The following is a 14,624-nucleotide window of genomic DNA, read 5'->3' as shown; positions in this document are numbered from 1 at the left end:
CCTTATTTTTCATGGATTTGCAAGTGTTTGGATGAAGTTTTAGCTCAATACAGTTTTTAATAAAGCAAATCACTAAAAATTCCCTTAACCTACAGTGATCTCCTGCCTCAGGCAATGCACAGCTCCTTGCTCCTCAGTTAATTGACAGTTGTTTGTCTGTCCATAAAAGCCATTTACTCCCACTGCATTTAAAAGAAGCCTCTCCCCTTTTGTAGATCTCACCATCTAATTCATAAAGCATCCCCTCAGGGTGGAATTCCCTGGAAATGGCAGCTGAATTTGGGCTACACAGCTTCTCCTCTCTATGCATCTACAAAATCAATAATAAAAACTAATTCCTCCAAAGTCATATGAGTAAAGCTTTAGTCCCTCATTTGAGGGTTTCTTACACTGATATTACAAAACCACAAAGATGTCAGATCTCCATTTGGAGGCATTTCTCTAGGCTGAGGGACACACTGCAGAAATATAAGGCCAGCAGGAAAATTCTTCACCAGCCAGTCTACAAAGCAGAGGCCTGCAGGAGTTATATTTACTATAATGTTTGGTGTTCCTGAATTGCACAGGATGGAAGCTTTGTTATTCAGGCAACAAAGTCAAAGTACATTTGAGGTACTTTGGTTTATCTTAGGTAACACTTTGAGCCCTAATTTTCCGAGATTTTATACCATTTCCATTCTAGAATCTGTCAAATTCAGGAGCAACCACCCAGGGAAAGCCAGGTGCTGAAAGGAAGAATTTGAAGCTGAAAGCACTCATTAAGCCATAAGATATGTCTAGTTCCCTGTTTTTCCCCATTCCTACCTATCCCACTGCTTGTGTTTACTGGAGCAGCTACACAAAACAAGAACTTACTGCCACACCATGCCATGACCACACAGCTCAAGCATACACAATCTGTGCTTCTGCTTGCAGTGTTGCAAAATCATCTTGTATCTTTCATGTATCTTCATTTTTTCCTGCAAGTTACATCTAATAGTTACAATCCTTAAAATTCAGTGAGAACTCATAATGGCTTGAAGGTGTTTAGGATATTCCAGCCAGAAGAGATTAAGAACTGTACCAGGAGAATCACCCACTTACATGATAGATATTTATTGTTACAGTTGCCCTTACAACTCTGTTCAGGCTTTGCACTCTGAACTTTAGCAAGATAATTCTATGGTGAGCACCTGTTGACTGTTCACATCTACATTTCCATTCTTAACAGACTTTTCCACGTTTAATTCAGCAATGGTTGATTTTAACAGTCTTCTGAGCATCATCACAAGGGGGCTGAAAGCCACCTGACAGCTTTTCACTCTCACATTCCAGAACCAAGGTACAAAATTATTGTATAACCTCTTATATTTTTGCCCAAGTGCTAATTTTATAAAGAACACTGTCTCCGGGAGGATTCAACTATTTTTTATAATTTAGATATTTCTATTCTACTTATTCACAGATCAGGTTTTTATTCACTTTTATTCCAACAAGATGATAGACTGATTCTTGCACTGTGCTATTTCTGCATTTATTCAAACATTTACTGACAATCGGTTTTTCTGCTGCCTGATGATGTTGATTTTTTTTCAAGAAAAATGTTATGCAAATAATAAAATAAGTATTTCATGGTTTCCTCCTTTCTGCTAGTTCAGTCAGAGTCTTCTGGTGCTATACAGTATGAATATTAATCCTGATATATATTGAGTGTCATTGTGAATTGCAGTCATTTTTAGCTGACGTGATTTCACTCAATTGTCACATTGCTTTAAGACCTCGTAAATAAAAAACCCCTATATTTATGTGCATATGTACATATGGGGTAGGTTTTTATGCCTTGGTTTCACTAACAGTGAAAATTATTATTTAATAGTGTAGGACAGGAGTTTTCTTCAGTTGTGAGGCTACCTCATTTGTGGCCTTGACAACAAATAGCACTTTGATTACAGACTTACAAAATAATTTATATACTCATATGGAAGTTAATACTGGACTTCAATACCATAAAAATAAAAGATTTTTGTCTCTTTTGAATCTGGACCATCTAAGAACACTCTGAAAAAACACAAGTTTTAGTACTTTAGATATTTTTCCACTACTTCCTATGAAAAAGACTATCTTGTGTTGTTACAATTCACTTGCTAAATTTCCTTCTCAAAGTCATGCATGCAGTTTGCCTTTCTCAAGGAGTATGAAAAATGTATTTTTCATAAAAATTCTCTATTTTGAGAAGGTGCTTATTTAAGCTGAAAAAACATGATATCAGAGCCTTGGATATGGCAAAACTATGTGGAAAAGCAAATATGTGCAGTGGTTAGAAAGGGATGGACTAATAAATATCAACAGGCTATTGTAGTCCTGAAAATGTCAGACAAGTATACCAGTCCTTTCCTTTTTGGAGATGGCATTTCATACACACTGCAGGGCAAAAAGAATTTCTGCTGGCACTCCAGCATTTACATTTAGATTTAAATGGAAATTAAATGGATTTAAACCCATTTAAATGGGTTCTACAGTTAATTGCATGACTGTAGTTTCTTGCTGAACCTCTCTCTGCCCAAGCTCATGCACCAAATGGCTGATACCTAATCAGCTGGTGATAACTTGCCCAGATTCAAGCAAAATATTTATGACAGGTCATTACACAGTAATCCAGATTTGATTTTTATTGATATCTATACGAAGTTGCTTTAAAGAGTCATTGATATTCCAGAAATGGGCTGGGGTTTTCACATTCTGACGTTTTCACACCTTCATGCCTGTAAATAAGATCTTAAATAGAGACGTGTGCAGGTAATCAAGAATCTACCATGATCAGCATAGAAATACAGACATAGAAAACACAGACTGGGCACAGTCCATAGTGAACACAGACTCACCACCAGCCAGCCACAAGGAAGCTTCACTAAAAAGCCACATAACCACTCTGCCTGTTGCTAAATCTGTCTTAAGGGAAAGCAGTTCATACAAACCACAGTCCAGCATTATGCTTCTGCAGCCACATGGCTTGCAACCCATAACTTGCCTAAAGCTAGAAAGCACAGCCATGTAAATCTGCAAAATACTATGTAGATGTGTTCATAAATAGAATTTAAAGCCACAGATTCAGAAAAATTATCTTAGCATGACTCATGCAAAATATGCAAAATTCATTTTTCAAACCAAACACTACAGTGTAAAAGGCAGCAGGAGAGCCAGAAATCATTCAGAGTCATCTGCTACTTTAAAGCTGTGACCTATATCTAGCAGCCAAGGAAAAGACATTAGAAGACAGAGCTTTACAACAACAGGAGATTATTAGGCATAGCAGAGGAACAATTGCTTGTTGCAATTACAACTTCAAAGCAGAATTTAACTCTCCCATCTGCACTGTGCATCTCCTTTGTATGTTTTGAACTTGTTCCACTATGAATGTCCCAGTGCTGTCACATGCCATCTATCCAAGAGAGCTATGTGCTGCCAACACGGGATCTACAGATGGGTCAAAGATAAAAATTTTGCCCTAACATGAAAAAGCAAGGAAAAATCCTGCACTTGAAGAAAGCTAATGCAAATGTTGATAATTAAGGGAATGCCCTTAATACCATTCAGGTATCCAATTTTGCTATATCCTATAATTTTTTCCTTTCATAGCATTTATCAGCTTCATATGTAAGGCACCTTGTTTAGATGCTGGAAAAGATGTTGCCATGCTGTCTGATATGAGCTTTTTCCTAGAAGCCAGCAATTTTATTCCTCCAAATAACAGACTATACTGATGTAGTTGCACCAAAGATTAGAAAGCCTGTTCATAAAATATTTATAAAAATTTATCTGTCTTATGACCAAAATAATCTTTTAAATGAATGACTAAAACAAGTAACATCCCCTCAGTTGCTCAGGGCAGATTTACCTTTAGAATAACATGTGAATTCAATACACACAGGAAATTCCCCCTAACAGATTTTCCTGAGGGACTGGGGGTGTGTGTGGGGGAAGAAAAAAATACATTTACAAACATAAACTGCTGCATTTTTGAATTCTGATATGGCAAGTAAAGCAGAACAAAAAACATCTGTCAATTCCACATAGCAAAGCCTAGGTCCCATATGCCACCCTTTCTCAAGAGAGGATTACTGTTTTAATATGTGAAGTTCACATCATCTATTCTGCATTCAGTGGGCAAACCAGCCAAACAAACAAAATCTATCTATATAATATGATTTAACCCTGATCCATGCACAGAGCCCCAGAAGTGGCCTTTGTGTGGTGAAATTGTGTGGTGACCAGAAGAAAGCAGGTTACCTTAAGCTATTAAGCAATGGTAACTACCATTTCTGTAGGCTACTAAGCAAGGGTACCAGCAACTACAGCTGCTGCTGCAGCCTCTGGCCAAACTTCTGCTTGCTGCAAATGCCCAGAGCCACTCTCTGACCAGGTAATCTGCACAGCCATAGACTCACCAGCTTCTCTAATCTTCGTCATATTATTTCATACTGCTTTTGCAAGTGGGTTTATTCACTGAAGAAACACTGGTCCCCGCTTCTGCAGTATGCTTTCTGTTGCCATGGAAGCAGTGAAACCACAGCCATTGCCTGTGTCCAGCACTTACCAAAGCCTGGGAGCAAAGGCAGGTTTTGCTGCAGAGAGAAGAGAGCACCTGGACAAAGAGACAACGACCTGCAGTCACATTTAATGCACTGCAACTTTGCCAACACACGAGATTGCATTGGAAAAGAATTTTGTATCATGTTTCTATCATGTGGCAGCTACTGTCTGCCTGAAAAGCACAAAGAAAGGTGCTTTCTACACCTAAAGAAGTTTCACCAACAATGCTTTAGGGGGCCAAGGTCTTAGGTCAAACTGAGCTCTAAAAATATCAGCTTGCAGTCAGCAGCAGCAACCACTGATTGCCAAGTTTTCTTTCTGTTGATGGAATAATAAATCACTCCTAAAAACTCATTCTAGATGAGTCAGAAGAGGCCTATTGTCCACATCTATGAATCTCATCTTTTAGTTCCCCAATTCCTTTAAATGTTTTTGTGAACTTGATTGGTTTTGCTGAAGCAAAGCATAAACAAACAATTTTATGCTTTATGCTAACGTTCTATGACACTTCTCAGAGTTTGCTTGAAGGCAGGTGGAAAAGCTGTGAGGAATAGTGCAGATCCTGTACATAGGACTATCCAACACACAGATGCATTCGTAAGTACCACATCACCACACCTTCTTGTAAGACTATCATGACTGAAATGGACAGGAGGTGTTTCTGAATTAGTCACCACCAGCACATTTTCCTTTAGGAGATTATATGGATAAACACTCATGGTGAACATCCCCTAGAGAAACACCTGGTGTCTACCAAAGCTGCTCTATCACTCACCTCCTCAGCTTGAGAGGGGACAGAAAATATAACAAAAGGCTCATGGGTCAAAACAAGAATAAGGAGAGATCACTCACTAGTTGCTGTCTTGGGCAAAACAGACTAGACTTGGGGAAATGAGTTTAATTTACTATCAATTTATGAGTAAATTTATTGCCAACCCTACTGGCAGCTAGGAATCCATTGCTGGCAACACAACAGAAATGGTGAAGTGGCATCTTAGCTGTACCTTGGTTACTTATTCCTGAGAATGGTTGTTCTATCTGAGTCTCAAGTGAGGACCTGAGTGAAAGCCCAGAGAAATGGTGGGAAATGCACCCTAGACATGTCCATACTTGTCCATCAATGTCACCTTTAGACCAGTGTCAGATAGACCTGCCTCACGCTGGGCTCAGGCACTGATGAGCCTTCTCCTCTGTTGGACTAGAATCCTGTGTAGCTGCAAGAGTCACTGAGCCAGCCATGCCAGAGCATGCTGACAGAGGCTGGCCAGGTCACAGGTTTCCAGGAGTGCCTGGTGCCTCTTTGTGAGGCTGGGGATGAGGAACAGTTCTTTTGCAGAGGGTATGCTGTGGGTGAGGAGCTGTGTCACCAGGTGAAGGAGATATAGGAAGAAGTGGGCAGGCTACCCAGTACTTGAGTGAATGAGCAAGAGATAGACTGATTGTTTCCAGAAATACTACAGTCTCAAGACTTTTGGGAGCTTAAACCTCCAGTGTAGTGGAGAAGCAGGCGGACTCAGAACCCTACGGGTAATAAGGACTGTTAGCCAAGGGTCTGTTAAAGATGAAGGCTGGAACGTGGTCACTGTGCATACCAGGAGGAAGGCTCATTTCCTTCTCAGTGTTTGACTGCCCCAGGGCAGTGGTCACAGCCCCAAGCCTGGCAGAGTTCAAGAAGCATTTGGACAATGCTCTCAGGCACATGGTCTGACTCTTGGAAACGATCATTTGCAGGGCCAAGTGTTGGTCTTGATGATCCTTGGGGGTACCTTCCAACTCAAAATGTTCTGTGATTCTGTGGCAAGGTCTGCCACTGACAAAAAGTAACTACTTCAGCTAACCCATATATAACCCATAGAAGAGCCTAGCTTTGTATGAAACAAACACAGAGAATTAGCACAACTCTTCCTGCCCTTACAGCAGTCACACAGCTTGCATGGTATCCTTCCCACCAGACACATCTTTATAGTGAGTGTGCAGAATAGAAGCTGGCTACTACTTGTTTCACTGTATCTATCATAAATGCACTCTTAACTGACCTTTAGGCAGTCCAATGATAAAATCTAATTTATAGGAGGAATTTTTCCAGTTTCTAAAGTTACATCATAATGTGAGTTTTTTGGTTCATTTTACCAGAGCAGCATCTGATCCCCCTGATGCTCTAGAATGAAGCATGTGTGAAACAGGCAGAAAAAGTACTATTGAATAATTTTTATTAGAATGTACTGATTATTTTCAAGCCAGATTCATGATTTCACAATCAAGGCTGATACAGGAAATGCAATTTAAGTGGTATCACCCATTACTCTCCCCAATAACAGTTACATGTTTGGCAGGTACAAAATCTTACATCAGCACCTCAACTCTTGCTGTTCTACTTGGGATAATTCACCACCAAGTTAACAAAAAGGGACTTCTTTTATTTAAAGGCTAGACTTGTACTGATGGGTGTGAACCACTACTGGACATCCCCATAACACTCAGAGTAATTTCCTGGAATTCAGTGCTGACAGACAGACAGAAACCTCCTCTGCTCACAGCTCCTCAGTTCCCAGTAACCCCCTTGGCTACCTCCACCACCTGGAGGTCCCTGACCTGCCTTTTGCAAGGTTACCAACAATTGCCCTGACTCCTGAGCCAGCAGCAGATCTGTAAATCTTTCCTAGCAGAGTTAAGACAAGAATATGTGTTGGTATGGCAACATGTGTTGCAGCTCTGAAAAGTCTTTTTCAATGATTTGGAGTCAGACTACAGATTTGCCTTCCACATCTGCCTGCAGGCATGAAGTACATTTTTGATTTTACCCTCTCATGAAGCTTGTCTACTCAGTGGAGAGCATGGATTCGCATATCCACTCTGGATAAATGAACAGAGAACAGCTAGAAAAGACAAGGGGCTGATGAGCATCTTCACCTCCATTGCCATAGCAGCCAAAATACTAACAACCATCTGAAGAAGAACAGCAGGTAATTTCCCATTTTCCCCCAAAAGGTGAAAGACTGGAAATAAACAATGACTGCTTGAGTCACTTCTCTCCTTGCACATTAAAGCTGAACATCACAATGCAAGAATAAGCTTATAGGGACAAGTCAACTTTTGCAGACCTTATTAATGAGCTACAGAGAATGAAAATGCTATCTTGTACACAGAATTCCTGCAGGCCTTATCCAGGTTACCTCTCATTGACATCAACAGGAGCCTGCCTGAGAAAAGGCTGCAAACTTTGATCCATAAATAGGATCTTAGCACATTTCACCATGGAAACAATTGCTCAGGTTAATTCTGTTCTCTTCAAGACTGTAGCAGGAACTGCACCAGATCCTTCTCGGATCAGAGAAATCACATGCCTCAGTATTGCACATGGGGTTGAAGAGCTCAGTTTGGCTCAGTCCCAGTCGCACTACTCCCCCTGACTGGCACTAAGACTGAGGTGAGCTGTCATTAGCATCTTGATTTCAAAAAAAGTACACCTGCAAGAAGAGAACATTGGTTGTATAGGAATGCTGTTTCCTGGAACGTTCTACTACCCTGTTTCAGAAAAAATATTTCCCAGAAACAAGATAAACGCAGCAGACTCCACAAGGAGCATCCCGAACAGCCCGATGCCCGCCGGGATCCCGTTCAGGTGTCTCAAACCTGTTCGGGCGCGCACAAATCTGCCGCAGCCAAAGCTGCCCCGCGTGTCCCGCCCGGGGCTCCCCTGGCCCCGGTCCCCAGCCCGGCTCCAAGGGGTTAAGCCGGGACCCCCGCCCGCCCCGAGCAGCTCCTGACGTCAGCCCCGCGCACGGCGCAGCGCTCGGCGCGGCGGCGGCGGGCGGAGGAGACCCGCGGCGGGCGGGCGGCTGCGAGCGGCCGGGGCTGCGCTTGGCCGCGGGGCCGCCGCCCGCAGCCCCGCCAGCATGTCCGCCAAGGAGCGGCAAAAGGGCAAAGTGACCAAGGACAGCGTCACCCTCCTGCCCTGCTTCTACTTCGTGGAGGTGAGTGGCCGCTGCGCCGAGCGGGCTGGCGCGGGGAGCGGCGCGGAGCCGATCCGGAGAACGCGGTGCGCCCGCGGAGAGAGTTCGCCTCGGTGCGCTGTCCGCACCGTCTGGTGCAGAACCCTTACGTGATGCTTTGCATCGCCAAAATCGGCATCAGAGCTCCCTATAAGGAGCAGGCGTACATTAATCTCATCTTTCGAGCCTTCCGAAGCAGGAATTTTTTCTAAGAACATCAAAGGGTTGCTTAACTAAATCGGGCTATGTGCACAGGAACCTCTCGGGAGGAAGACATGTTTCAAGAAGGGCTGGGTTCCAGGCAAATGCCGTTTGCATTGCTTTGATAGAATAAAAAAATCACATTCATAAGGGAGCACTTAGAAAAATAGAAATGTTCTCAAATAGGTAATCACTGATATATTTTTGCTGACCCCTGGAGTATGTGTTTCCTCTATCAGAGCTAAAAATGTCTGTTTTGAAAACAGAATGAGGTTCTCAGCACATCTTCTAGGGCAAAACCTGCTATGGCTGCTCAGCTGGTAGCAGGTGGAGTTGCAGAGACACTGGCTGCTTGGTGTGTCACTCGGAGGCACTTAGCCTCCCTGGAAAGTACAGTCACTTGGGTACTTCTGGAAGATCACGATTAAACACAGTTTAAGCTTAAAGAAACCGTTGTGATGTGGATTTGTTTAATGGCACAGCAAAAAGAGGAAGGTAACAATGTTTTATGAGTTAAGTGCTTCATGTGACCCTACTCACAGGGAAGAGAGCCTGAGGCACTTTGAGGTGCCTAACTTGGATAGGAAACAGATTGTGAAAATAATGTAAACAACCTAATGGTAAAATACAGTGTAAGTTAACTATTCCTGGCACTCAAAAGCATTATATATATATATATATATATATATATAATTATATATAAAAAAATATAAACATAGGGTGAAATATAAAACAAAATATATTTTCTGTCAGATGCAACTGAAATGCTTCGGAGGTTCTCTAGAAGGTAGAAGGGGGCTGGGCTCAGAAGGAATTTTGGGTAACAGTGGGGTGTTTCTGTTCTATAAGCACCTGAATATGGTCAGCACCTAACACTAAGCTACACCAATTGGGAAGCTTAGCAGAGACTAGAAGCATCATTATATGGAAGCATCAAGCTCATACTATCAATGTGATTAGGCCTCCTTAAGAAAAACCCTTTGATGGAAGACCCTTGCTGTGCCATATATTAGCTTTGCATAGGAGGGAGAGGTCAAGCTCAGAGAAGCCCCTAAGGTAAGGAGGCTGTGCTCTCTTTGCTGCTTTGGGAATGCAGACAGGAAGGGAGGTTGCTGTACCTCAGCCTGACTCTAATGCTGGAAATGATGTCGAGGTCCTGCAAGACACAACAGAACTTTTGCTGTTAGGTGTGCTGTGCTTTGGCCTGCAGCAAGATGGGATGAAATGCAGAGCAACAGCACAAAGTGTATGCCTGCTGCTCTTAAGAGTTGCCTTATGTAATACTGATTGCATACATATCCTTTCCCTAGAAGCTCCCTGCAGCTGTACAAGGAATAAGGTAAAGGATTCTGTGAGCAGTGAAGAACCTACACTGAGCTCTGTTTACAGCTCCCACATAATCCAGGCGAGTTCTCCACTCAGGTCTGCACTGTTAGCTCCTTCAGCAAGTCATTTCAAGCTTCATTTAAAAACAGGTGGAGATCTTTTCAACACCCAGTTGCTCTGAGGGAGTCAAAGTCCTCAATTAACAGAGAGGTGTCCTAATGAACTTTTAAGACTTCTATGTTATTCAGTCACAGGAACAGACAAGAGCCAGTGTGAGCCTTTCCCCACCAAGAGTAATTTCTAATTACTGAACTGCAGACTTCCAGACGCTCTTGAACTTAAAAGTAAAAGCAACATCAAGAGAAAAAACTGGCTGCAATACACCTTAACCTAAACATTATTAGGATACCTTTTGGTATCAGTCCAGTCCCATTACATAGCAAGAGGATTTGAAACCATTTCCCACTTCTCAGTTGAGTACTCAAATCACTTGGGTGAAAGGGTAACAAGAGTTCATGTGATAGTTGAAAGGAGCATGTAGCTCGTGTTCCCTGTGAACTCCCACTCCGCGTTTGCACACATGCGCACTGATTCCAGTCAGACTAACAAGAATGCCTTTCCAAAGCTCTGGAGCACAGCAAATGCCAGCACTTCAACAGCAGCAGGGAAAGGACATGACTTCCAGTCTTCTCTTGTGATTGGCTCAAACAGAACCAGATTAAGTTGTACTCCATAAAGAGGGATTTATTCAGAGATCATTTAATTGCAATGAGAAGTTTGCAAGTGTAAGGGATAGAGGAGTCACCCAGTGTGGTTGGCAGGCATTCACCATGTCATAAGGATTTCCTTTGCAAGCAGGAGGTAAGGTCCTAATGCAAGCCAACAACAGCCAACTACTTAAACCCAAAATTTACCTACTTTAAATAGATTTCTTCATTTCAAGGCTTTTATTTTCATAAATGGATGGTAAGAAACAGTCTTTCAACCTCTTGCCTCTGAATGCTGTCAATTATTTTATGTGATTATTTTCCTTTTGGCACTCATCCTCTTTTATTTTCCCTCTCCTGATCGTAGCAGACAGTGCCTTTCCACTCTGAATTGCAACAAAAAAGAACCCATAGCCCATTAAATTTCCACCTTCAAACAAGAAAAGTAGGGCTTGCTGACATCCACCTTCCAGCAAGACCTTTGGCTTGAGCTAGAGCTTTGAAAGACAGGGAAATGGAAAGAAAATGAAGAGACAGCTTCTGAAAAATCTGTATGGGTCATTCTCTAAAAGCATTAGAGGCAAATAAACATTATGAAGTAAATATCAGCACACTTTCAATTACATGTTTTCAAGTTTCACGATTCATAAAATAAAATAACTTGATGACTTATCCTATGTCTTGTAAGAATGCTTTAGGGGTTATTTTAAAGGACTGGTAATAGTTCTGCTTAGCAGAACCTCTTATTAGCACACACTCCCAAGAGCTGAATAATTTTAGATTGCCTTGTGCACACTTACCTGAAGGACATGGTAATCATCACTGCCAGGCAGTTAGGCCTCTTTTATTTCTAATTATGCTTAAGGCATTTTAGGGTTCTGTAGACTGATTGTATGGGTTATCTGAATTTCATTTGCATAGCTGAGAAAGACAAAGCTTTCCATGAAAATTCATAGTCCCTCTGGCCTAGTGGGAATTACTTTTCATGGTATGAAGTCTACATACTTCTGGGAGACCTTGAAAATGAGTATTCCTGGACTAAGTTTTGGGTTTTGTTAAATGACTGTTTTCAGCATATTCAGAGTGTATCATTATCATATTCACTTAGAGAAGAAATGTTGATGTCTTGAAGTTTAATATCAATCTGGAAAACTTCCAGAGATATGTGGTTTCTATTCCTGGCAAAGCAGTCACACTTTGGTGTCAGGACAGACATTTCTCTTGGTGAAGGAAATAGACAGTCTTTACTTATGTTCTCCCATTCCAAAAGCTCCAGGTTTAAATCCTGTTCTCACGGAAGTTGCATAAATTTTGCCTTTGACTTCAGTGATGTTACTGCTTCATCCAGTGCCTAATATGTGGGAATGCAAAAGGTCAAGGTGTTGTCAATCTGCATGACTCGATGCATTTATTCTCCAGCTAAATTGTGTTGCTGTAGCACAGCCTTCATCTGCTGGTTGTATAACTTCCCGGGACTAAAATTGGAGATATTTAGAAATGTCCCTTGTGCAGTTAAATTTGCTTCCTTATGCTGTCTTCTAGGTTCTGTGTTACGAATGCATATGTATACAGCTGCTTTTTCTACATTTACCAGAGCCCAGCCAGGCCATAATCAGTTTGGAAACATTTCTTCCAGTAGTAGATATCCACTTGTTTTTCTTGCTCCCCAAAGAAGAAAGCACAAGGATCTGTTGTCATTGTGGAACTCCAGGCTGCAGAACTCAGGAAGTCATGAGACCCCACTGAAATAAGTGCATGTAGAGAATGGCCACTGTGTCTCAGTAACAGATGCATTACTTCCTTTTGTTTCTAACATACACTGAGAGAGCTGGGCTTGAAACATCATCAGTAGCACTTCTTAGTCACATCTGGAATGGTTTTCAGCTGTTCAGCCATGTATGACCCACAATATTTAAATTACAATGATCTGCAATTCTTGTATAGGTGTGACTGCAAAAGACCCAAAAAACCAAGAAAAATCGGTGATTAGAATAATAGGCTGTAGGAATAAATCTTGTTTCCTAACAACAGGGTGTTTGGATCCAATGTAAGAATTAAACTGTAATGCTGTGCCTTAGAGGCACAGTGTAGTTACAGTCCCCTCTAGATTGGTTTTCTGTTATACTTAAATTAACTGGGGGCTGCACCCAACAAATACACTTAACTCTCTGCTCATTTAGCTGACCCAGTCCTGTGGCTGACTCTTAGAAGACAGATGACAGATGTGCTTATGAAGCTGCATTACAGACCAATATCTCCAAAATATTAGGGGACTATCTGAAACTTGAGGAGGCTGCTAGGCATTATGAGCAGCTGTATAATTAATTGGCCAAGTCATCAATGTTGCATCCTCCCTGTCACTTGTGTGCTTGTGAAAGAGCCATACAGCCTAAGCAATACCAGCTTTTAGCAGGAGATGACTGTAAAAGGGGAATGAAAAGGGAGGTGTCACACCTGTGCCAAGGCTTTGGAAAACAAATGCAAATGCCACAAGCTATATGTCCCTTCTGGTTTTGGCTATGTGCTTGGCAAATGTAGAGCTTGAGTAGTTCTCAGTGAAAGAAGGCCCTGCTTCCTTTCTCTTCATCAGAGGATGATGAAGAGCAACATACTCTTGACCTAATACTTCCAGTAGTAAAAGAAAGCCTGAATATGTCAGAAATTAATGGAGATACATTTTTCTGAATTACTACCTCTTCCAAGAATGTATAATCCTACTACCTGTGATCATCTTTTATAGTTGTTAAAAATCTATTACTCTGGAGCCAAAGTTAATAAAAAACAGCACATTGTGGAACATTAACAAGTACAGGGGCTGATCTATTACAAACATGGTATCCTGTCTGATGATCCTGTAACTTGAAAGTTCCGTTTTTAGGGAGTTCAGAAGTGGCTAAACAGCATGGGAGGAAGCCACTGAAACCACTACAGGATTACATTTTTTTTGTATGTATGGAAATCAGCATGCTTTAGAGTGTACAGTAAATTTTAGCATTGTGTAGGGGCTGGCAGCTTTGTCCCTTCGACATGGAGTTTCTGAAGAAACTTCTAGCTGACATTTGGTGACACTGACCTGAAAGCAACTGCCTTTTGTTGAAGTGCTGCTGTTCTTGATTTACCATAACATTGCAGCAGGAGCATAAAATAAATTTTGTAATCAACAGTACGTGTAATATCCTAAATCTCATTGTATGTGGTTATTAATTGATTGTAACAATCAATTATTAATTTATTGTAATTACAATTCATGTAATCATATAATAATCATTAAGATAAGGAGTCATAAATTATCTTTGAAGTCATACTGAAAAGAAATGCATTACTGGTGTTTTTGTGTTTTAAATTTGTGTCTAAGAATTTACTTTAAACACATATATTTAATATAACATATATAATAAAAAAAATTTGTATAGTATTTATAGATTACTACTGCCCAAAAATATTTTCAAACCATTTTTATTTTGTTAGTTTCTCCCTGTGTGATTGCTGCTTCACATATATTTATCAAAAAAGAGAGAAAAAACTTCTAGGGTTATTGAATAAGATTTTATGCAATAAATGGGAATTGTGTCATTGATCTATCAGCTCTGGTTTTTGTTTATGGTTTTACAGATACTGAGACCTTTCTATTAAGATCTGGTAAAAGATAAGAATAATTTGAAGAGTTGCATGAAGATAGCTGTTGTATTTCCAAATCTAGACTGTAATTGACAAAACAATTAAGTTAAGTTCTAAAACCAATGCTGGAAATATAGATAACTTAATTTTCCAAAATGGTAATTATAATAGATTTCAAAGACATCTGGGATTTGAAATTCAACTTTAAGTT

At 40.9% G+C, this 14,624-nt stretch overlaps 2 protein-coding genes and 1 long non-coding RNA gene across 4 annotated transcripts in view; 1 reads left to right on the top strand and 2 right to left on the bottom strand.

The window, feature by feature from the left end:
* The window catches only part of PLPPR5 (phospholipid phosphatase related 5), an 89,337-nt gene extending 76,873 nt beyond the window's left edge, over positions 1 to 12,464 (bottom strand). Inside the window, exon 1 of the mRNA XM_079314303.1 lies at positions 11,801 to 12,464. The gene's annotated coding sequence lies outside the window, so the exon portion shown is untranslated. The remainder of the gene's footprint in view (positions 1 to 11,800) is intronic.
* Positions 8,389 to 14,624, top strand: part of PLPPR4 (phospholipid phosphatase related 4) — a 28,382-nt gene continuing 22,146 nt past the window's right edge. For both annotated transcript variants that reach the window (XM_079314284.1, XM_079314283.1), the window contains exon 1: positions 8,389 to 8,543. In XM_079314284.1, the coding sequence (XP_079170410.1) occupies positions 8,466 to 8,543 (78 nt within the window). In that variant the 5' untranslated portion in view covers positions 8,389 to 8,465. The remainder of the gene's footprint in view (positions 8,544 to 14,624) is intronic.
* The window catches only part of LOC306805968, a 37,694-nt gene continuing 35,541 nt past the window's right edge, over positions 12,472 to 14,624 (bottom strand). Inside the window, exon 4 of the long non-coding RNA XR_013775347.1 lies at positions 12,472 to 12,745. This is a non-coding gene — a long non-coding RNA (uncharacterized lncRNA). The remainder of the gene's footprint in view (positions 12,746 to 14,624) is intronic.

The sequence above is a fragment of the Erithacus rubecula genome, assembly GCF_903797595.1.
Source record: "Erithacus rubecula genome assembly, chromosome: 10".
NCBI lineage: Eukaryota > Metazoa > Chordata > Aves > Passeriformes > Muscicapidae > Erithacus > Erithacus rubecula.
This window is presented reverse-complemented; position numbering and strand designations above follow the sequence as displayed.